Raw genomic sequence first — 23191 nt, forward strand, 5'->3', positions numbered from 1 at the left:
CAATCCATCCACCATAATAGTGCAAGCCATTTCAGGTGTCTGAAGATCTGCTTTTTGTTGACTGCTGTCAGAGAGGACAGAAAACAAAAATCATAAAATGATCAGCATTAATGGGATTTTGACCTTTTGCCATCCCATTATTAGAAGTACGGTTCAGTGTATGTAGGATGTCAGGTTATAAATTGTATTTTAAAATGGAACCAGACAGGAATAAACTATTGTAAGAATCAGACATCCACTCTTAAAGTGGATGTAAACCCAATTCATAAAATTTGACCTAGGCTAGGCACATATCTGTAGTGTTTACTTAGCTCTCTCCAAAGCAGTGGTCGTCAACCCTGTCCTCAGGACCCACTAACAGGCCAGGGTTTATGTATTACCTTGGGGAGATACAGACTAGAAAACTGCAATCACTGAGCAGCAAATTATATCACCTGTGATGTATGTCAGTTATCTTGCAAACCTGGCCTGTTCGTGGGCCCCGAGGACAGGGTTGATGACCACTGCTCCAAAGCACTAAGTCCTGCGTCTTTCTGCAGTTTGGGTCCTCTGTTATCAGTATGACAAGTTCTCAGATGGGAGAGAAAATCAGCTGAAAAGGTTTGTTGTGGGAGGTTGCTATACATAGATTAGCAGACATCTTGTCTTGTCACAGCACAGCTCTGAAAGTATCTTCGTTCCTCTGCCTATGTGAAAGGGGGCTGGGTGTGTGCCTTTCCTCCAATCAGCTGTCTCCCAGTGTAAGCCAAGAATCCACTCCTACTGATGGAGGAAGTGAAAATTCTAACCCGATGTAAGAATTCTAAAGAATATAGCAAGCTGAAGATAGCAGATATACGTGTAAAACTGATGTAGGGAGATTTGTTTCATCCCTGGCTGTTCACATCACCGGGTATAGGAGAGGGTTTACATCCACTTTAAGTGCATCCTTATCTTTCAAGCTGAGCTGTATGTTCTGTTAGTCATCTGTATTCTATCCCTGGCAGAGCAGAAATGGCAGTCCAGTTACAGGCTGACCTTTCTCCTGCTGACCACCAACACTGTTGGGGCTATAGGAAAAAAGCCACTTCATTCCTTATATGAGAGGGAGTAACCATCAGCCTTGGTCTCAGGCAGAGTAATAGGAGGCCCCATACAGAAGACGCGGTTCAACATTTCTGCTCGACACACACAGAACAAGAGAGCGACTATAAGGCTCAAGCAATTTTAGAGGAAAGGCAGCACCAATCTAAAAGTTCAAAGTGGAGATCCAAGTCATTACAGATGAACTCAAGTGACTGGTTCTCTTAAAAGCAGTCTGGTCTGGGAAGGCATGGATCCTGCATTGCTGAAAAGCAGGACTGGATCAATGTCTTCCTTTAGTAAAAGCACCTCCCACACAGTACACAAACAGGCCAAATCACACATTGAACCCCTTGATCACCCCAAATGTTAACCCCGTTCCACCCAGTGTCATTAGTACAGTGACAGTGGATATTTTTAGCACTGATCACCAATATCACTGGTCCCCAAAAAGTGTCAGTCTCCAAATTGTCTGCCCTAATATCGCAGTCCCGCTATAAAAGTCGCTGATTGCTGTCAATAAAAACAAATAAAATTAAAATATCCCATAGCTTGTAGATGCTATAACTTTTGTGCAATCCAATCAATATACACTTATTGGGATTTTATTTTATTTTTTTTAACCAAAAGTATGTAGTAGAATACATATTGGCCTAAATTTATAAAGAAATTAGATTAATTTTTTGTTGGATGTGTTTTATAGCAGAAAGTAAAATATTGATTTTCAAAATGGTCAGTTTTTTTTGTTTATAGCACAAAAAAAACAACAACGCAGAGGTGATCAAATACCATCAAAAGAAAGAATACTTTGTAGTAAAACCATGCAGTTGTCAAAATAAAGCAGTGCTGTATCACAAAAAATGGCCTGGGCATGAACAGGGGTAAATCTTCCAGAGGTCAAGTGGCTAAACATGCCGATACTCAATGCGACATTTTTGATGTCCATTCTAGGATAGCCATTACAGACCGGATCCTCACTACACCAATAAACTAAAGGGAGGATTTTGTGACGTATGGCCAAGTTGGCCATCTACAGGATAATGTATTGGATTGCACCCCCTGAATATAACATGAAAAAATGTTAGAACGAAGCAGAATATCCAGTACTAGAAACTCACAGGCCGATCATCGGAGTGTCTCTCCACCAGTTCAAAAAATCTCTGATCTTCCCCGTGGAAATCATTCTGGTCATAGAGCTCTTCCACTGCGGTCAGCAAATTGTGTATGGCAGCCTTCAACTCCACACTGCGGAGAACCTGAAATCAGCAAAGAATAAATTATATATTAAAAGAAGTCCATAAAAATAAGAGAAGTACCTGTAATTCAAACTTGCTAAATTGCTTGAATATCTGCAAATTACACTACAAGGGCCATGCAATCTTTGGCACCTAAGGCCCCTTTCACACTTGTGCGACTTGTCCTGCAACTTGGGACTGGAAAGTCACATGACAAGTCATGACCATTGATTTCCATTGATTACCATTCATATCTGTGCAACTTCAAAGTAGTCCCTGTACTGGTCCGACTGATGCGAGTTGAGGTCCATAGACATCGCGACCGCAACTTTCAAGTCGTAGCAGTGTGAAAAGGGCCTAAGCAGGATAACACATACAATCAATAGGATGAATGTTAAAGGGGGGTGCCTAGGCACACTCATCTACCAAGAAGGGCACTGCTATTTTTTAGAAGTAATAAAAAAAAAAAAAAAGTTATACATTTTTTAGGGTATTTCTTGGCTAAAGTGTATCTAAGGTCAAAATTTAAAATCATATAATGGCTTCCAACTGAGTATGCTGTGACTTTGGAGCTCCTAAATTTTTCTACAACATTTTAAAGTTGTTGTAAACCCTTAAAAACCACTTTGACCTACAGGTAAGCTTAGATTAAGGCTTACCTGTAGGTCCAAGAAATATCTAAACCTACACGGTTTAGGAGATATTTACAATAAGACAGGCACCGCTGTCTACGGCGCATGCACCGTAGACAGGGGCGCACAGGAGCACTGAGCATGCCGCTGCTAACAGCGGCATGCCGTTAGTGGCGGCTCCCATGCGCATGAGTGACGTCATCGCTGCTCCGGCGGTGTGAGTATCCTGAGCAGCGATACCCAGAAGATGGACGCTCCGTGCTACAAGGGACAGCAGTGACATCCCTGACTCCTGTGTCAGGTAAGCGACACATAATGGACTACTATGCGATGCATGCTTTACTTTTGCAGGGAGACAAAGAGGAATTAAACCCATCAGGGTTTACTTCCTCTTTAAATATATACTTTGAGTTCAGCTCCACTTTTAGTCAAAAGTTGCAACACAAGCAAAGCTGACAGTCCATATAAAAAGGTGACCATCAAGGGGATAAATTAAAGATGATTATGCATTTTGTAAGTGCATGATAATTGGCTCCCTTCAGCAGTTGAGTACCTGCAGCTGCTGGAACAACCTTTCGATGACAGCCAGGAGCACATCCCACGTTGCCGCCTGCAGTTCTCTCCCATACTTCTTTATGAGTCGTGTGATGGACAGGACAATCTCATAGGAAACCACAGCATTCGGGCAATTCATAGCCTAACCAGAAATTTTAAATGAAGTCAATGAGAAGTTCTGTAGTCTGGCATTAACAAAAACGCATGGAATGCAAAACGTTCAGTTTAAACTCCAGGTAAACCGTAAACAAAAGAATCTATGCCACAAAGAATTAAGGCAGTTCGGAAGGCAAAAGGGGGTACAACCCGGTACTAGCAAGGTGTACATAATATAGTGGCCAGTGAGTGTATATAAAATGGCAAGGCAGAAAAGCATACATACCAAAAAAATAAAAATAATAATAATTTCAAGCTACAAAATACAGCTTCAATCCAGAGCAGTGCCCCGCATTACTTTTTTCTGCCACAAGATGTCCTCAATCCGGAAAACTGAGGACTTCCTGTTAGTGCAGGGTGTCATGGGCCAACCCCCTTAATTTCCAGGATATTGATGCAGAGAAAGATGCTGACGTGTCATATTTATTTTCTGCATCAGAACCAATTATCTTGAAGAAGCAGCAGAATAGAGGAGGACCCAGCAGCATCACTGGTCTGCCCTGAAGAGATTTGGGGGGGGGAGAGAAAAAAAAAAAAACAGCCGGGGAAGGTGGAAGAGTGGGTACAAAGGTGAGGCGAGCCCAAATTTACAATTTATAACCTCACAACCTACCTTCAGAAATGAGGGGAGCACAGATATTGGAGAGTTCTTTAGACAGAAGAGCCTGTGTGCTCCCCAAAGCCCCATCCCAACAAAGAAGACGGCTCCTCTCAACAATGGGGCATCTTCCCAATACACCCTGAAAAAACAAAACAAGAGACCACAGAGAAGGGCTCAATCGTCTGCATTCTTGATTGTTGGATAAATGAAGAGTGCATAAAGTCGGGAAATACCTTCCCTGATACTAGAGAATACATATACAACTGGTTCCTGGAGTCCTTAGTGCCTGAAATCTATGGTGCTCACGGAGAATAGCAAAATTTGCTAAACAAAAGGCCGTGGGCAGAATCTGTCCCACCAGGCCAATTTCATGTGGCCTTCGCAACTCTCCTGCTGCTATGGCATCCCCCTCATTTCCACCCTCATCTTGTCGGAGCAGTTAGCAGCAGAAAGGACGAAAACCTCTTCTGCCAGATGCTGAGCTTCTCCCTGAAGCTGCAGAGAGGCTTGTGTCTGCCCCGTCTCAGCAGTCGGCAGCAAAGGACGACAGAACTCCTACAGATCCTGTGTCTGTGCAGCCAACAGCAACACCCCCTCATTTCTGCTTTCCCTGGTCTCTGCATTCAGCAGATGCCAGTCCTCCAGACCCGGCACAGCTTGTTCCTGGCAGCATCACAAGATGAGAGGTGCCCTGTGCTGTACAGGAGGGTGGAGGACTCTACCTCTGAAGGTGTGGGTCAGGTGCTCAGGACATCTGCTAATTTTAAGATAATTCTATGCCAGTTGAAAAGGAGTCGCACACAGCTGGTATCATTCATAAGTTACTAAATATGAAGCTATTAGAGTAGAACTTCAGTCATTTTTTCAACTTTCCATCTAATAAACCTTCTGCAATTGTTGTTTTAACTTTGGATAGTAAAACATTTTTTTCCTGCCAGTAAATACCTTATACAGCCCACTTTTCTTGTCTAGTAAAAAGCCTAGACTTATGACCTGCACAGGTCGCTCTCTCATAAGAGTTCAGGAAGGGAGGGGGGGGAGGAGTCATAAAAGTAGGGCCAATGAGAGCTGCAGAGCTGGAGGTGTACCATTGTCTGTGTAAATCCAGATGTGAACAGGCAGCAGCTTCAGTTGCCCACAATTAAAATGGTTGCAGCCAGGTTCAGTGGAGGAGATTTCTGCAGCATATTTGGCAAGTACAGAATCACAGTATATATAAAATATGCAAAGTGGTTGGAGGGAAGCTTCAGAATGGCAAAGATGTTTTTATTACATTATTTATGTACATTATTATGTGAGCAGACTGCAGTTTGTATTTAAGATATAAGCCACACAGACTTGCATTGTGAGAAACAGTAAAGCACTGCAAAAGGAGGAACAGAGCAAGTGTGTACTCGTGTACTGATGAAATATGGCTGCCTCATTGACATCAATTACACACAGAAAGATATTTCTAAGACACAAAGATTCATCACTAAGAACATCAAGCTGATCTTTTGCATGAATTTTTAAAGGTGATTTTTTATTTATTTTTCTTAAACCAGTTACCTTTAGGCTCAGTTCACACCTATACTTTTTTTAATGGTTTGTGCAGAAACACACTACAGTCCATTTAACATGGTTTCCTATGGGACACATTCATGTCTGTGCTTTTTTAGCCACTGCATTTTAGGAAAGGGTCAGGGACTTTAATGCAAAAAAATGTGTTGCATTTTTGATTCCATAGACTTCAATGAGAAAGCTGTAGAAAAGCACGTAGTGTTTTTGCTGCGATTTACCACGATTTGTGTTTTTTTTAATCTGACCAACAAATGGATAAAAAAAAAAAAAGGATTTTTATAACAGCTTACCTGTAAAATCCTTTTCTTGGAGTACATCATGGGACACAGAGCCCAAGTAATTATTTAATGGGTTATGGGCCACCTTCAGGTGTTGACATACCCAAAACAGGAAGTTCACTCCCCTATATAAACCCTCTTCCTAGGAGTACCTCAGTTTTTGGAGCAAAACAATATACTTAAACCCCAGAAAGAGTGGAGGGACCCCTGTGTCCCATGATGTACTCCAAGAAACGTATTTTACAGGCAAGCCGTTATAAATATCCTATTTTCTTTATCGTACATCATGGGACACAGAGACCAAGTAATTACTTAATGGGATGTCCTATAGCAATGCTACTTGAGGGAAGGGAGAGACAACCCGTAGGGCAGTGGTCCCCAACCTTTTTGGTGGCATCGGGGACAGCCGGCTGCATGGAAGAAAATTGTGCCAAGGCCCGGTTGGGGGGGGGGGGGCGTCGGCGTGGGGGGTAAGCGATTTTTCGTGGGCAGTTTGTCAGCACTTTATTTCTATTTTTGCATTATAGTAATTAATAAAATAGTACAACTCGCCATAATGCATAATTAGTGGGAGCCCTGAGTGTGTTATTTGCCACGTTGCCTCTCACCAGATGTGGAATGTCACTTGCCACGTCACCTGTCACCAGATGTTGACTGTCACTTGCCACACTGCCTGCCACTGCATTGGTGGCAGCACTGGTCCATCTAGCACAGAAGGGCGCCAAGTGAAGGCAGGAGAGCAGTGACAGATGATGTCATCTGCTCCCTGCTGCACTTCCGACATTGAGGCTGACAGGGTAGAAGAGCAGCGATGCAGGGGGGCGGAGAAAGAGGTCACCTGCCATGTTGCCTGCCCGCTCGCTAGCTCTTCCACCCAGTGCTTATATGCTGGCCGCCCGGCTGTCTCATGCCGCCTGCCGGTGCCCCGCTGAAGAAAGGCCCTGGCCCGGTAGTGGGCCGCGGCCCAGGGATTGAAGACTCCTGCCGTAGGGCACCCCCAGACATGAGGATCTATACTGCTGCCTGCAGAACACTGCGCCCAAAGGCGATATCCTCATACCTCCACTTGATAAAATTTTGTGAATGTATGCACTGAAGACCGAGTTGCGGCCTTACAGATCTGAGCCATGGAGGCCTGGTGACGCACTGCCCAAGAAGCACTAACCGCCCTGGTAGAGTGCGCCTTAAAGCGGTAGTAAACCCGCATTTTTTTTTTTTTTTTAAAAACCTGCAAAGCAAAAAGGCATAATGAGCTAGTATGCACCGCATACTAGCTCATTATGAAATACTTACCTTAGAACGAGGCCCCGACATCTCGCCCGATCCACGCCGAGGAAGCCGACATGCTCCCTCGGCGTCTCTTCCGGGTATCGCGGCTCCGGCGCTGTGAGTGGCCGGAGCCGCGATATCGTCACTCCCGCGCATGCGCGCGGGAGATTTAAATCCGGCCGGACGAGCGCTGCCGGATTTTCGCGGAGAGAACCCCCTTGTGCGCATGCGCCGCTGCAGTCAGCGGCGCATACCGAGGGGAATATCTCCTAAACCGTACAGGTTTAGGAGATATTTTTTTTACCTACAGGTAAGCCTTATTATAGGCTTTCCTGTAGGTAAAAGTTAAAAAAGTGGGTTTACTTCCACTTTAACTTGAAACGTGGGAATCTTACCCCTTAAATCATATGCTTGAATTATCACTTGTCGAATCCACTTAGTGACAGTGGATCAGGACCCTCTGGCAGAATAAATAAGACATCAGTCTTCTGAATCTGAGCAGTTGCCTTTAAATAGATTTTCACGGCTCTCACCACATCAAGACAATGTAGTGACTTTTCGTCCCTGTAACATTGTTTTGGAAAAAACTATGGCAGGACAACATCTTGGTTCAGGTAAAAACTTGAAACTACTTTTGGCAAAAAGCCTGGACGAGGGCGCAACACCACTCTGTCCTCATGATCAAATATGGATTTTTACAAGAAAGAGCAGCCAATTCCGAAACCCTCCTTGCTGAGGATATAGCAACCAAAAATACCAGCTTCCTTGTCAGAAGGACTAAGGGAATATGCTGTATCAGTTCAATTGGCTGATTTTGTAACACTGACAAAACTAAATTCAAGTCCCAAGGGCTTAAAGGTGATTTAACTGGAGGATTATTCCGCATCACCCCTTGCATAAAACCTCGGACTAACAAATGCGTAGCAAGTGGTCTTTGAAATAAAATTGATAAGGCTGAGACTTGGCCCTTAATAGTACTCTAGGCCAACTTCATCTCTACGCCCAATTGTAGAAAGGCAAGAATTCTGCCTATGATATAGGAAACATAAGCCTTCCAGACTCTAATATATAGCTCTGGGCGCTGGCTTCCTTGCATTAATCAAAGTAGAGATAACCGACCTGGAAAACCCAGGTTTTCTTCAGAATGTAGGTTTCAAGAGCCAGGCCATTAAAAGCGTTTGTAGGATGGAATATCGACCCCTGTGAAAGCAGGTCTGGCCTTAGTGGAAGGGACCATGGACCTTCCACTGCCATCTTTACGATTTCTGCGTACCATGACCTTCTGGCCATGCTGGTGCTACTAGAATTACCAGCTCTTTCCAGCTTGATTCTGCAAAGTTGTGGAAGCAACTGAATAGGAGGGAATGCATAGATCAGTGAAAACTTATCCCACGGGGTTACCAGCACATCTGTTCCGCATGCGAGTGGATCCCTTGTCCTGGACAAAGTTGACCAACTTCTTGTTGAATCTGGATGCTAGAAGATCTACGTGCGGAGTCCCCCATCTTTCGCAAACAGCCCGAAAAACATCGGGGTGAAGAGACCATTCCCCCCGGGAAGAAATGCTGGTGAGTCAAGTAGTCCGCCTGCCAATTCTTTATTCCCGGAATGAAGACTGCCGAGAGGCACGGAACATTTTCAAGTTAGAATATGGTTCATCTCTCTCAGCTGAGAGACTCTTGGTGACCCCTTGGTGATTGATATAAGCCACAGCCGTGGCATTGTCAGATTGGATCCCGACAGGACAATTCTTTAACCTTGAAGTCCAGGTTTCCTGAGCCAGATGCACTGCCCAAATCTGTAGGATGTTGATGGGCAAGAATTTCGGTTCTTGACCACGGTCCCTGAACAGTCTTTTCTAGTACTGCTCCCCAGCCTCAAGGGCTGGCATCTGTCGTTACTATTTTCCAGATAAATGGTCTGAAGGATTTTCCTTTCAGCAGATTCTGGTTTATTAACCACCAACGGAGGCTTTATTTGGAAAAAGCCATAGGTGGACTCTTTAGAGTTCCTAGGCTTCTTACCTTATCCTCGCTGCAGGATACTGCTGTAATAGCAGATCCAAACTTCACCCACCGCAGCGGGTGGCGTTAGTAAACCCAATGACCAGGGTCCTATAATAGGGGTTCCACTCCTTTGGACCTGTATAGCAGCCCTCAGGACAACTTTAGGTAATGTAGCAAGACCAAAAAGTCGTCCTGGTTCCTAGGGTCCTGCCCTCAAAAAGAAGCGCTACAGGCGAAATCCTCTTCTATGCAAAGCCCGGGTACCATCCTGTGGCCTCATTGGCTTGGATGGATCCAGTTGTGGAGGTTTTTTAAATCCGGCATGGATCCCTCCTGGAGCTCCTCAGAGCACATCTTCACTCATGACCAACACCTTAGACACTGGCGAAAAAACCGAGGTACTCCTGGAAGGAGGAAGGGTTATTTAGGGGAGTAAACTTCCTGCATTGGGTATACCAGTGTCAACACCTGAAGGTGGCCCATAACCCATTACTTAGGCTCTGTGTCCCATAATGTACAAGAAAAAAAAAAAAAAAAAAAAACACGCACAGCAAAAAAGCACTGCAGAAATAACCAAAAGCATACTGCACAGGTGTGAACCGAGCCTTACGGTGAGGCTCCCCCACACTACAAGTGTTAATGCAAATTTTTCTCAGGGGGTTTCGTTATATTATTACTATACAGGATTTATATACCACCAGTTTGTGCAGCCCTTTACAAAGTTAGGGCAAACAGTACAGGTACAATACAGGAGAAATCAGGGGACCCCGTTTGTTAAAGCTTACAATCTACTTACCTTATTCCTTGCTCCTCGACAGCCCATGCCGTCCTCTTTATTCAGACACTTTATGTTGTGCGTGGGCCCTCTGTGCTCTCACAGTACAATGCAGCACCACTGGTCCTGCTTTGTAGTAAATGTCAGCACGTATACAAGAGAAGCCACTTTGGGGTACTGGTCCTACAGTGGAGTCTGAGAGATGAGCTAAAGGCCAAGTTCACCTTCGGAACACATTCCATCTACATTTAGTATTTAGGGCGGACAATGTAACATATGCCAGCTCCTGCCTCCTCTTTTTCACCCCCCCGCAAACAGGGGGTCCTCTCCCCGCAACCATAGTCACAATTTAAAAACAATAAGGTCATGTGGGGCTCTGCCCACGCGTTCACGTCAGAGGCCTATGAACAAATGTCTACAAGTGAGGGACTGATGGTTTGTCGTTCTCAATGAACTGCAAGGGAGATGGTTAACACTTGCAATCCATTGATTCTTCATGTCATTCGGTAACTGCCTGCCCATAAGAGGTACAGACAGATAGCTTACAGAGTGTCTGCAGGATCCTGGCTTTGAACCCATGATCTGCTGATTGCAGATGTAATGTCTTAAAGACTCAAGTGAAAAAAATAAATGCACTTTTTTTTTACTTGCAAAAATATGTGCATTTATAATTTTTTCGTAAAAAGATAAAACGCATCCTTAAAATGCTTTTTGTTCCTCCTAGAAAAAAAAAAAAGGAGTACTTAATCCTTGCAGTGCAGGGGTGAGTCAATTTGGATTTTACCTGGAGTCCAGCTTAAAAAAAGATAAAAAATTAAATAAAACCCTGCGGAAAGACTACGTTGCTTTAAGCACTACAAAGACTTACTTGTCTTCCATGATGCGGCTCATGGTATAAATAGCGCTGTGACCAAGGTGTGTTCCCAAGAGGTTTCGCATCAGCTGGTGAGACAGAAGAAAACATTTATTCCAGGCGGCAGAAATAAACTGGATTCAACCAAAAAAAAAAAAAAAAAGCAGCAAGGGAAAAATAATCCGATGTGCAGACACTACACAGTAAGTGCTCCATAGAGAATTATGACACAACTGATGGAAGGGAATGTGATGCAAGAAGACTGTTACTTCTGCACGGTGTAATATGTTATGTGCAGAGTGAATCTCATGTAGATCAGTGGGTTTCAACCCTGTCCTCAAGTACCCACAACAAGCCATGTTTGCAGGTTCTCCATCTTGCACAGGTGCTTTAAAATCAGAGTTAGGGGCTTATTTTGGACAGCTATTTTATCTAAGCCAAATTCCCAAAACAAGGCCTGATGGGGTACTTGAGGACTGAGGCTGAGAACCACTGACGTAGACAGCTGGCCTATTCCATTAGAGCACTGTACTGCTAACAAAGCATGCGTTTAAATGCAAGATGCGGCTTTGCCTGCAATCCAAACCTCAACAGGACCTGAAGTGCAATGCAAACCAGGTCAAAAATGTAGCTTCTGAACTGTCATCTACTAAACTGAAGTCAATGGGAATCTGCTGACCTGCTTTTGAAATATGCATCAAATCAACGTCCATATACACAAACCCTTACACGCACACTATAACAGCCTAGAATCAATCACCTTCCAGCAGGGCTCACACAGCTCTTTGACATTAATAGTTCGGCACAGTGTGATGACAAATGTAGGGATACTTTCCGATGGCAGACAGTTGTAACACACCACAGCGTCCAGGACCATTAAAGACACCTACAAATACAAAAAACACCAGATAAGCTCTTCAGTGGCAAAGTAGCGCTCCACATTTTTACCCCAATATTCATACTGTCATACAGTTCTCTTGTGCATACTCAATGCAATGCTACATGCCTTAGCCACTTTGGCCTAGGAAGGTTTACCCCCTTTTAAGACCAGGCCATTTTCTGCAATACGGTGGGGTGCCAATTTAACTGTGTGCGATGCTGCACACAAATAAAATTTAGGTCCCCCCCCCCCCCCCAAGATCTTTTGGTGGCAGACATCCCAACCTGCAAAAACTAATTTCAGGGAGGGTGGCAGTCTCATTTTTAGGGTGGTCACACGCAGTGCCGACAAACTTCACCCCCCCCCCCCCCAATCATTTATAATAAAATTCTATAATAACATACTTTAAAAAGAATTAACTATAATGCCCTAATAAACTAATACTTTAAAAGAATGCTGTGTCACACTCACCTCAATCTGTCTTTTACAGTCATTTAACCCACCATGGGCTACAGAGAATTTACTGCTGCAAACAGTGCAGCAAGCTACACCATCTTTTTTTACCCCTATTATACATGGGTGCACTTTAGTGTAGTCTGGGGTAAAGTGCGTTTTGTAGTTTTTACTCTGCCATCATGGTTCTGCACTGCCATTGATAACCCTGGCCCTGCCTGTGTAGTAACTGGCACACCAGGCTAGCAATCAAGTCTAATATGCTTTTTGCACAGAACTTCCTTGCCAAGTAGGTAGGTTGCTAGGTCTCCTCAACCCTTGCTTGGCTTGAGAATGGCATGCAGAACATAACACATGTGCATAAGCTAATTTATGCACATATACTAGGGACCATTTCAACTGGGAGTCAATTAACCCACCAGCTGGTCTCTGGAGTGTGGTAGGAAACTGAAGTAACTGAAAGAAATCAACAATCACAGTAAGAACATACACATTTTCATACAGATAATGCCCTGGCCTAGATTTGAACCAGTGCTACAAGGATAAATGCTAACAACTTAGCCATTGTGCCCCCATTATCCTCATGACGGTAGAGCCAACACCCCAGGGGGTCTACGGTGTTTTCTGATCAGCAAGAAAAAAATAAAAATAAACTAACCTCAATATCATAGGAAGATGTAGTCCGATTACAAAGCAGACAAATCATTCTGTGAAAAAGAAAACATTACATTATGGACGCAAACTATGCTGTGCTACAACAACCTGTAAAAGCAGGGATACATAACAGGACTTACTGCACCATAGGAGCAATGTAACGTTCCAGGTAACAGCTGTGAAACTTCACCAGATTCACCAGAACCAGCAGGAAATCCGGGGACAGGCCCGCCTCCATCCACTGCAGGACAAACGCCGCTGCAAAAAAAAAATAAAAAATCCAATGGTGGGAGGATGACGGATTAAGAGCCAGTATCTTAAAGCCTAATGAAACATTCAGTTTAATTACATAATTCTCAGGTGCACCAAAATAATGGTCTTACAGTTCTTTACAAAGCAGCCACAACCTAGGTAGAAAAAAAATAAAAACAATCAGTCCCCTGCCAGCAAGCTGCTGCTCGTTATGGGGAAGCAGCAGTCTCTCTGCAGACGTATAACATTTCCCTTGCCAAGTCAAAGGTAAAGCTTTTTACTGCAGGTGTATAGGTATGACTCAGCAGGTGAAGCATGAAACAAGCACAGCTCCAAATCACAGGCGTGTGCGACTCTGTAGTGGGGTCAACTTTTGGAGGTGAGCAGGCAATAAAGGAACTCTTACATTCCTTACCTCTGACAGGGCAGGAAAACTACCTGGATCTTTATATGTGCAAACGAGGAATCCAAAACATTTAAAATCAAAGTGGTACTTTTACACCATTAACATACATGAAAAAAAAAAAAAATTCAGTAGGCAATACTAGACAATATACTAGTACTAGGCATGTTCAGAGGCCGACACGTTTCGCTTTCACACCGATACCTTTTCTGTATATTCCTTATGTATTGTTTAATCTTATAAAATATTATATCCATTGTAGATAGAAAGCATGGATCCTGAGAAAGTGAATCCTTCGCAAAACATGCTGGTCTCAACACATTTAGTACTATTGTATTGGTCATATATGTGAATTTTTTATTTTTTAAAAATGGCAGTTTGATTTCATTTAATCTTTTAAAAATGAAAAAAATTAAATAAATCCAACATAAGGGATTCCTCTTTTGCACATATAAAGTCCCAATAATTTGTCCTGCCCTCCCAGTAGTGGAGAGTGTAAAAATTCCTGTGGAATGGTGCCCTCTTAGAATGAAGCTGCAATATTGTTGAATGTACAACAGAGAACCTGGACACACTTCTAATAGAATTATCAAATGGTTTATATTTCTATCCATATAATCCTGCGATTTACACAGCTGTACCGCACAGCAAGCCTGGTGACCCGACATCTCTACTGCAGTTATACACACCGCTAGGTCACCTCTCTGCCCCTTGGCCTGTGCCTGGACAGTGTCGGAGTGGCAAAAGACTGGAGGTTCGCTCTGCTCCTATAAGCTGCTACTGCCCAACCCTCTCTCAGTCAAGCTGCACGGGGGTTATAAGATGATAAATAAAAAAATTAAAAAATTAAGGTATAGCGGATCAATGTAAAACACACATTTTAAATATTTAAGTGAATTTATTGACATTTTCCATATCTGCCTGGAGTTTAGCTTTAACCATGTTATGTCTGTTAGAAAGGCAGACTTGACTTACCCAGCTCCTCCTCCAGATAGGCGATGTCTCTGCCATTATCGGTAAGAGCTTTGAAGACCTCCAGTCTCTGCTCAAGGTCCTCGTTGGTGGGGTAATCCTTTATAACCCGGAAAAAATGGGCACGAAGAAATCCCAGCCTTTCACCCTACAGAATTTTATATTGTTAGATTACAGAATTCAGCATTTCTTCATCACCTCACAAGGACAATGTACATCAATTCTTCAATGTTTTGGGATTTATGTGCAAGGAAAATTCATTGGAAGAGAATGAATTACAGGTGGGCAATTAGTTAAGGCTCAACTAAAAGACATCAATAGATGTGCAGTCAAAAACTTTGTACCAACAACCTCTATTTTACCTTAATTTTCCAGTTATAGCAGTTGTGTAGGATGTCCAAATATGATGGTGCCATTCAAAAGGTACCAGAGTTAGCACCAGCGTACTTTGTAATAGAACAGGCTTAACCTGGCAATCCCTCCCCCAATTCAAGTCTGTGCGAGAATGTGTATGACGAGGAGTGTTGGTTATTACCAAGCTCTGCCAGCACAGGGAACTTTCAGTGAGAGGAGTGGAAGGCTGGGTACACTTGGGCCGAAAACATTTGGTTTGCCGGAAACCGGATGACTTTGGCCCATGTACATAGCTCGCTGTATAGGGAATACAGTAGCTCAGCAGGGTGGGTGGGGGGGTTTGGGGGATAACCACACTAACATCGATTGTGTTTGCACAGTGATCTGTAACTTTTTCGTTCAGCTGAGTTGAACAAAAAAAAAAAAAAAAAAAAAAAAAACTTAGTGTTTAGCCTGCAAGACTTCAGTTTGGCTTTAAAATAGACAGAGGATGACTGTTCTAGACAGAATCTTAGACCTCAAAGTGCAACTCCAGGAAATAGCTTTTTTGGAAATACAAGTCAGATAAGTTACCTAGACCCCCTTAGGAAATAGATCTGGCCAGCTCAGTAGATTGTGGAGCGGGATGCATCCCTAAAAATATCCGATTACTTCCTGGGGGGGGGGGGGGGGGGGGGGGCAAACTATGCTTTTCTTTAGCATTTTTTCTTACACTTTCCCCTCGATCAACTGTGGGTGTAGGATTGTGCATATTGAGGTTTTCAATTATTCATTTTTATCTATTGGTTGGCCACAAATTGCTAATTAGCCAATCACATGACAGCAATTCCATGCATTTTTAGGCCTCTAGACACAGTGAAGGTGACTTGCTGAGGCTCAAACCGATCAGAATGGAGACGAAAGGGGATTTAATGAACGTGGCATGGTCGTTTGTGCCAGACGGGCTGGTCTGAGTATTTTAAAAACTGTTGATCTACTAGGATTTTAATGCACAACCCTCTCTGAGGTTTAAAGAAAATGGTCCGAAAAAGAGAAAATATCCAGTCAGTGGCAGATCTGTGGAGGAAAATGCCTTGTTGATGTCAGAGGACAGAGAAGTATGAGCAGACTGGTTTGAGATGATAGAAAGGCAACAGTAACTCAATTAACCACTCGTTACAACCAGGTTGAGAGTGACCCCAACCCCCCGACCCCTTTCCTTGTTTACGTTTTTTCCTCAGCTTTTTTTTCCCCTTCATCTTACAAATTTTCTTTGCTAAAGCAATATAGTTTATCATACACTTGCTATAGTACAAGTTGGGTGTCTCAGGCTCATCTCTCCCAGATAGTCTGGGGACCACTTTTTAGAATACACCTTGTATGCTTGTTCCGAGTTCATACTTCTGGCATGTTCTTGTTTATACTCATATCATAACCTCTGGAAGATTTCAGATGTCGTGATAAGAGTGTACTGTATCTAAATAAAAATATTGCACATGAAAATTCCATGAAAAAGGAAGACATACCTGTCCAACGATGAGACTCTTCAACAAATTCAGAACATCAAGTCTGCCCTCAGCTGGCTGGTCTGGCTGCAACAGGTCTTCCACCGCCAGCCAGATCGCTTCAACAGCATGCTGCTCAGTAAAACGAAACAGTTAACGTATGTATTAGAATTTCTATTTCACTGTATCAGAATTTTCCAAGTATGGCCATTTTATACATAGTTCAGCTTGGACCAATGTATGCATAGGATGCCTGCACAAGCCTTTCGTCATCCCCAGGGACGTTTGCGCTCACACCGAGCAAGTGCTGGAGTTGGCATCTTTACAACAGTAAGATAACATATCTTGGTTCAAGGAACAGCACTGGCTAATGTGAACAGATGTGACAGTTTTTATCAGGTTTTAATATAATAAAAAGGTTTTACAGTTACATTCTGCTCTCACCAAACTATCAAACCATCAAATGGCTGGTGTCATAACTGATAACATGTGCAGCACCACGGCAGTTGCAGATCAAATAGAGGTAACCACCGGGCACTTTCATCCCCTTCCTGCCCAGGCCAATGTTCAACTTTTAGCGCCGTCACACTTTGAATGAAAATTGCATGGTCATGCAACACTGTACCCATATCAAATTTTGGGTGGTACTTATTCACCACTGTTTTTTTGCTAAACAAAAAAAGGCCAAAAATATTAAAATCAAAACATTTTTTATAATTTTGCAAACGGGTCATTTTTCTCCTTCATTGATGAGGCTGCACTGAGGAGGCACTGGTAGGTGGCACTGATGGGCAACAATTGGCAGCACTAGTGGGCACTGTTGGGACCACCCCGATAATCAGTGCCCTGATTATCAGTGCCGATGTCCCTTTAACAGAAGCCGGTTATCGGCTTTCTTCTCTCCTCATGCCATCAGTGCAAGGAAAGAAAAGCCGATAACCGGCTTCTGTTTACATACTGTGATCAGCTGTCATTGTGTGACAGCTCAATGTGTGATAAAGGGCTGCTGTAATTGGTCCTTAACCTCGATCTGTGATCAGCTGAGTTCAAAGGACTCGGCAATCACAGAGTGTGCCGCCCGCCGCAGGAGACACGCAGGCAATCACTGGAGGATGTCCACGTACACCTCCCAGCAAAGTAAGCCTGCACTGTAGCAGTCTTTTCAGCTATAGCGCTGGCCTGAGGTGGTTAAGATGGCAGCTTCCTGAAAAGGATAGGAGGGTTTAGTTCCACTTTATTGTATATTACTGTTAACTTTATTTTGTGGTGCACTTTTCTGGAGTGATTTATATGGTTCATTTAGTTTTACTGCATGAGTGAGCAGGAAGTGTGTGAAATATTGCACATATAGACAGATATTGGAGAATATGAGAGTCTCTCTCTCTCTCTCTCTCTCTCCATATACATACATACACACACACACACACACACATACATACACACACACACATACACACACACACATACACACACACACACATACACACACACACACATACACACACACACATACACACACATACATACACACACACACATACATACATACATACATACCACACATACACACACACACATACACACACATACACACACAGTTTACACATTTAACCATACCTGGCTGAAGACCCTGGAAGCTGGAAATCACTGTAGTAGACTCTGCAACGCCAATAACCTTCTCCAGCTCCTGGATATCGTGCCAAGCAGCTGGCTTGCTGAATTCTGAAGACAGGAGGTCAGCCACTCGGCATGGGTGGCATTAAGGGAACACTTTGCTTTATTTGAATGAATGCCAAGCATTCTCTGATTGGATAAGGGGGACAGTGTGACGTTACTGCCCCACCTCAGGTAGAGAACTTTTTATTCATTCAGGAAAAAGCAACACTCTCTGGAATCTGAGCGACTGTAACCTCCTATGCTCATAATGCAACAGGCCAGCCACTCAGCACCGGACCCAAAAGCTAGTGGAGAGCAATGGAGTAGCTGTGTCTATTTAGCCTTCTACTAGTGTTTTCCAGCTTAGATGAATCCATCCATCTATGTGCTGATGACATATGCTTCCTTATAAGACAACATGTCTCTCATAGCAATGCATTGCCTGAAACTGCTACAAATTTCCAGTACAGGTAGTTCCACAAGAGCCGGTTTTTCCAATAATGATGGGAGTCAGTAATTAGAAGAACCCCCGCATAGAGGATTATTCTATCTGCAAAGAACGGGGGTAATGGAACAGGGTTGGGTCAGGTTCCAACTCCTTTCCCCTTCTTTGTAAATGGTTTGAGCGAGTTATCACTGCTGTGGGTGGCAAGTGTTGGAAACTACTACAATAGAATGAGGAAATAAAAATGAGGTATAGGTGGTTGAACTGCCAGGACTTCTTTAGAATGGTTATGAATTTGCATGATTTTATAGGTTTTTGAATATCTATATATAGATATAGAATAGAGATAGAGAGATTAATATACGAGAGATTAGATAGATATACACACACACACACACACACACACACACACACACAACATTGGAAGATGACAACTCCCAATAAAAAGACATATACTGGAGGTATGGGAGTGACTTGATAAAGGCGGACATGCCTCTGAAACACGTCATCATTAGCAGTGAAAATCAAACAGATGGTGTTGCGCTACCTGAACTAGATATAAATATAAAGAGCCTAGTACTGGAAAAATTAAAATCTAGCTATAAATCAACTAGCCTATCTAAAATAGAAATTAAGGTGTCTTGTGCTAGTGTATTCTAAAACTTGAATTCCAGAAATCATGTGTTTATATATCAACATAAGTAACTAAGTAAAAGGAAAAAATATTCCATAAAGTGCAAATGTTAAAACGTGCAATTCATAGTGCATGAAAAAATGATAAAATACAGTCTTTAGTGAAATTAAATAAAGTGCCAGTGATAGTTAGTTCCGTAATCTTCTTAAAAAATAAAAAAGTTATTAAATATGTATATAAGACAGTCTATATAAAAGCTGAAATAGGTGCTCAGTGACTTGTTCAGTGCTTCTCAAAAAGAAAAACAGGTGCCAGCAATCGTGTTGTAATTTCTGTGTCTCCAGTATACACGGCACACTAGGTGAAATGGCCCCTTACCTTACTGCTGTAAGGTAAACAGCAAATCAAGCAGCAAAAACAAGGGTCCAGGGATTCTATCCCAATTCCTAGCAGGTGGATATTGGTCCCCTCAGGTAGGTATTTTTCCTCTCAGATAGTTTCCATATAGATCTTTGGCTTCAGTATAGCTCCCAGAGGTCTCATAGGAAAGATAGAGGTACACTCGGATGGTGAAGTACGTTCGTAAAATTTATTGTAACGATATATAAAAAGAGGTACTCACAAACATACGATAAAATACAGCATTAAAAACGGACGAGCAATCCGCTCGTGTATGCGAACGTCACTTCCGGTATCCTCGTTCCGACGCGTATCGTCACTGGTCACGTGACTTCATCAGGGAATCCTGAAGTCACGTGACCAGTGACGATACGCGTCGGAACGAGGATACCGGAAGTGACGTTCGCATACACGAGCGGATTGCTCGTCCGTTTTTAATGCTGTATTTTATCGTATGTTTGTGAGTACCTCTTTTTATATATCGTTACAATAAATTTTACGAACGTACTTCACCATCCGAGTGTACCTCTATCTTTCCTATGAGACCTCTGGGAGCTATACTGAAGCCAAAGATCTATATGGAAACTATCTGAGAGGAAAAATACCTACCTGAGGGGACCAATATCCACCTGCTAGGAATTGGGATAGAATCCCTGGACCCTTGTTTTTGCTGCTTGATTTGCTGTTTACCTTACAGCAGTAAGGTAAGGGGCCATTTCACCTAGTGTGCCGTGTATACTGGAGACACAGAAATTACAACACGATTGCTGGCACCTGTTTTTCTTTTTGAGAAGCACTGAACAAGTCACTGAGCACCTATTTCAGCTTTTATATAGACTGTCTTATATACATATTTAATAACTTTTTTATTTTTTAAGAAGATTACGGAACTATCACTGGCACTTTATTTAATTTCACTAAAGACTGTATTTTATAATTTTTTCATGCACTATGAATTGCACGTTTTAACATTTGCACTTTATGGAATATTTTTTCCTTTTACTTAGTTACTTATGTTGATATATAAACACATGATTTCTGGAATTCAAGTTTTAGAATACACTAGCACAAGACACCTTAATTTCTATTTTAGATAGGCTAGTTGATTTATAGCTAGATTTTAATTTTTCCAGTACTAGGCTCTTTATATTTATATCTAGTTCAGGTAGCGCAACACCATCTGTTTGATTTTCACTTTTATTATCTGGGGGTTAGGGTTCATACCCCTGTCGGTAGTTTGCTGCAACCTATCCTTTTAAATAGTTTAGGCCCTTAACGACAGCGCGGGGATACCCTAAACCAAATTACGTCATCATTAGCAACCCTGCGAACTGACATTGTCTCCATCTCTCCCTTTGTGACAGGTTACATCACAGCGCAGCCAGAGGTGTTGTCAGGCGGCTTGTGAGCAGCCATCAGGCTTTGGGGAGGTTGGATGTCTCTCGTTCATCGATACTTCTTGCAGTGACCATCTGGGAGCGGGGAACACGTGTACTTCATACCTGTATATGCGCTTCCAAATGTGAATGCAACTTTTATCATATCAGGTGCCTTTTTTAAGCAGTATTACACTAGGGCGGACGTTAGCCCTTTCCTTTTTCTCTGCCACAAGAGCATGTGTTGCTTCAGACGTTAGAGGCTTTTTACACACTGATAAACCGTCACACTTACATCCTCAAACTTCTTTGTTTTCGCCAGTTCACAGACATGATTCATTGCACGCAGCCTTGCACTGAGGGCACTCTCGGGGCTCAGGTCCTAGTGAACAGACAGGAGGAAGCATTTTAGTATGAAATGAAGAATCTTCAAAATAGAGAAAACAATTAGATTAGCCTCTCTCAACCTTTTTACCCCAGAGGAACCCTTGAAATACTTTTCAGGTCTAGGGGAACCCTTGCTAAAAAAAAAAAACAAAAAAAAAAAAACAAACAAGGGTCAGAAGGAAAAATGCACCTTACATTGGTGATCAGAATACCACCTTTATAGACAGATGAAAAGGATATTGGAGCCATGCCATAGCTCTTCAAATTGGTGTTGGCCCCAGCCCCATCAGACTGATGGTCAATCAAGAAACCCCTAGCAACCTCTGGAGGAATTCTGGTTGAGATTGGCCACTTTAGATGATACAAGATACGCAGCCATAACGACAGACCACGTACTTTCAGCAGTTCAGCAGTAATAATGTACTCTGGTTGCCTGTCCGAATTTTTGGATTTGGGACGTGGGGGACCAAACCCCAAAAACATCTTCACCTTCTCCTTCAGGCCCGGGTCTTTGCCCATTTGGCGTGCCATGGTTGGAGTGACAAGGGGCCCTGTGTGGACACAAAGCATGGTTAGTACACATGGAATATAACGTTATCAAACTTAACTGAAGTTTAGACACACTTTCAGCATTCTGCTATGCCAGGGATCTCCAAACTTTCTCCAAAGGGCCAGTTTATTGTTCTTTTGAGTGATCAACTTGGTACATTCTGCCTGCCCATTATTGGTTTGAATCTCGGACAGTTCCTGCTGAACCAGCCTAACTGCACATCCCAGCCAATGATTCATGGCCGGGACCTACCGATAGGCTGTGTGCAGTGGATAAGAAACAAAAATATTTAGTAAAAAGCAGCACACATTACACATGGTTAGACACATTTAACCCCTTGATCACTTGAAATAACCCCTTTACAGCCAGTGTCATTAGAACAGTGACAGTGTAGATTAGCACTGATCACTGTAATGAGTGTCACTGGTGATGTCAGTGTGCCCAGTCCCACAAAGTAGCAGTCCCACTAAGTCGCTAATCACTGTCATTACTAGTATAAAAAAAAAAAAAAAAAGTCTGCTGCCTTTGTTTTTATGATGACAATTTGCATATAACCCAGAATGTTATAAAGAGTGATCAGATGAATTGCAAAGTCCCTCTTTGCCATGAAAATTAACGTCTCCTACAGTTGACTCAGCTGTGGGATCGGGGCACCACCAGTGCAGAGCTTGCTCATGAATGGCAGCAGACAGGTGTGAGTACATCTGTGCACTCAGTGAGGAGAAGACTTTTGGAGGATGGCCTGGTGTCAAGAAGGACAAAGAAGCCACTTCTCTCCAGGAAAATCATCAGGGACAGACTGATATTCTGCAAAATGTACAGGGATGGGACTGCTGAGAACTGGTGTAAAGTAATCTTCTGACAAATCCCCTTTTCGATTTGGGGCATCTGGAAAAACCTTGTCCAGAGAAGGGGTGAGAGCTACCATCAGTCCCGTGCCAACAGTAAAGCAACCAGAGACCATTCATGTCTGGGGTTGCTTCTCAGCCAAGGGAGGGGGCTCACTCACACTTTTTCCTAAGACCACGGCCATGAATAAAGAATGGTACAAAAACAACCTCAGAGAGCAACTTCTCCCAACCATCCAAGAACAGTTTGGTGAGGAACAATGCCTTTCCCAGCATGATGGAGCACCTTAACATAAGGCAAAGTGATAACCAAGGGACTTGGGGAACAAAACCTTGAGATTTCATGTCCATGGCCAAGAAACTCACAAGACCTTAATCCTGTTGAGAACTTGTGCTCAAGCCTCAAGAGGAAGGTAAAAAAAAAAAAAACAATTCTGCCAAACTAAAGTTTGACTTTATATA

The 23191-nt window shown here is 42.9% G+C and overlaps 1 protein-coding gene across 6 annotated transcripts in view; it reads right to left on the minus strand.

The window, feature by feature from the left end:
• The window catches only part of TSC2 (TSC complex subunit 2), a 105818-nt gene that overhangs the window by 75277 nt on the left and 7350 nt on the right, over positions 1 to 23191 (minus strand). For all 6 annotated transcript variants that reach the window (XM_077449368.1, XM_077449367.1, XM_077449364.1 and 3 more), the window contains exons 2-12: positions 21728 to 21882; positions 21240 to 21326; positions 16456 to 16566; positions 14600 to 14744; positions 13110 to 13227; positions 12974 to 13022; positions 11743 to 11868; positions 10998 to 11071; positions 4254 to 4380; positions 3483 to 3626; positions 2181 to 2318 (exon numbers count right to left, since the gene is read on the minus strand). In XM_077449368.1, coding sequence (XP_077305494.1) covers positions 2181 to 2318; positions 3483 to 3626; positions 4254 to 4380; positions 10998 to 11071; positions 11743 to 11868; positions 12974 to 13022; positions 13110 to 13227; positions 14600 to 14744; positions 16456 to 16566; positions 21240 to 21326; positions 21728 to 21862 — 1254 coding nt within the window. In that variant the 5' untranslated portion in view covers positions 21863 to 21882. The remainder of the gene's footprint in view (positions 1 to 2180; positions 2319 to 3482; positions 3627 to 4253; positions 4381 to 10997; positions 11072 to 11742; positions 11869 to 12973; positions 13023 to 13109; positions 13228 to 14599; positions 14745 to 16455; positions 16567 to 21239; positions 21327 to 21727; positions 21883 to 23191) is intronic.

Source organism: Lithobates pipiens, unplaced genomic scaffold, assembly GCF_037356315.1.
Source record: "Lithobates pipiens isolate NorthernLeopardFrog02 unplaced genomic scaffold, aLitPip1_a1.2 Scaffold_22, whole genome shotgun sequence".
NCBI classification, from domain to species: Eukaryota; Metazoa; Chordata; class Amphibia; order Anura; family Ranidae; genus Lithobates; species Lithobates pipiens.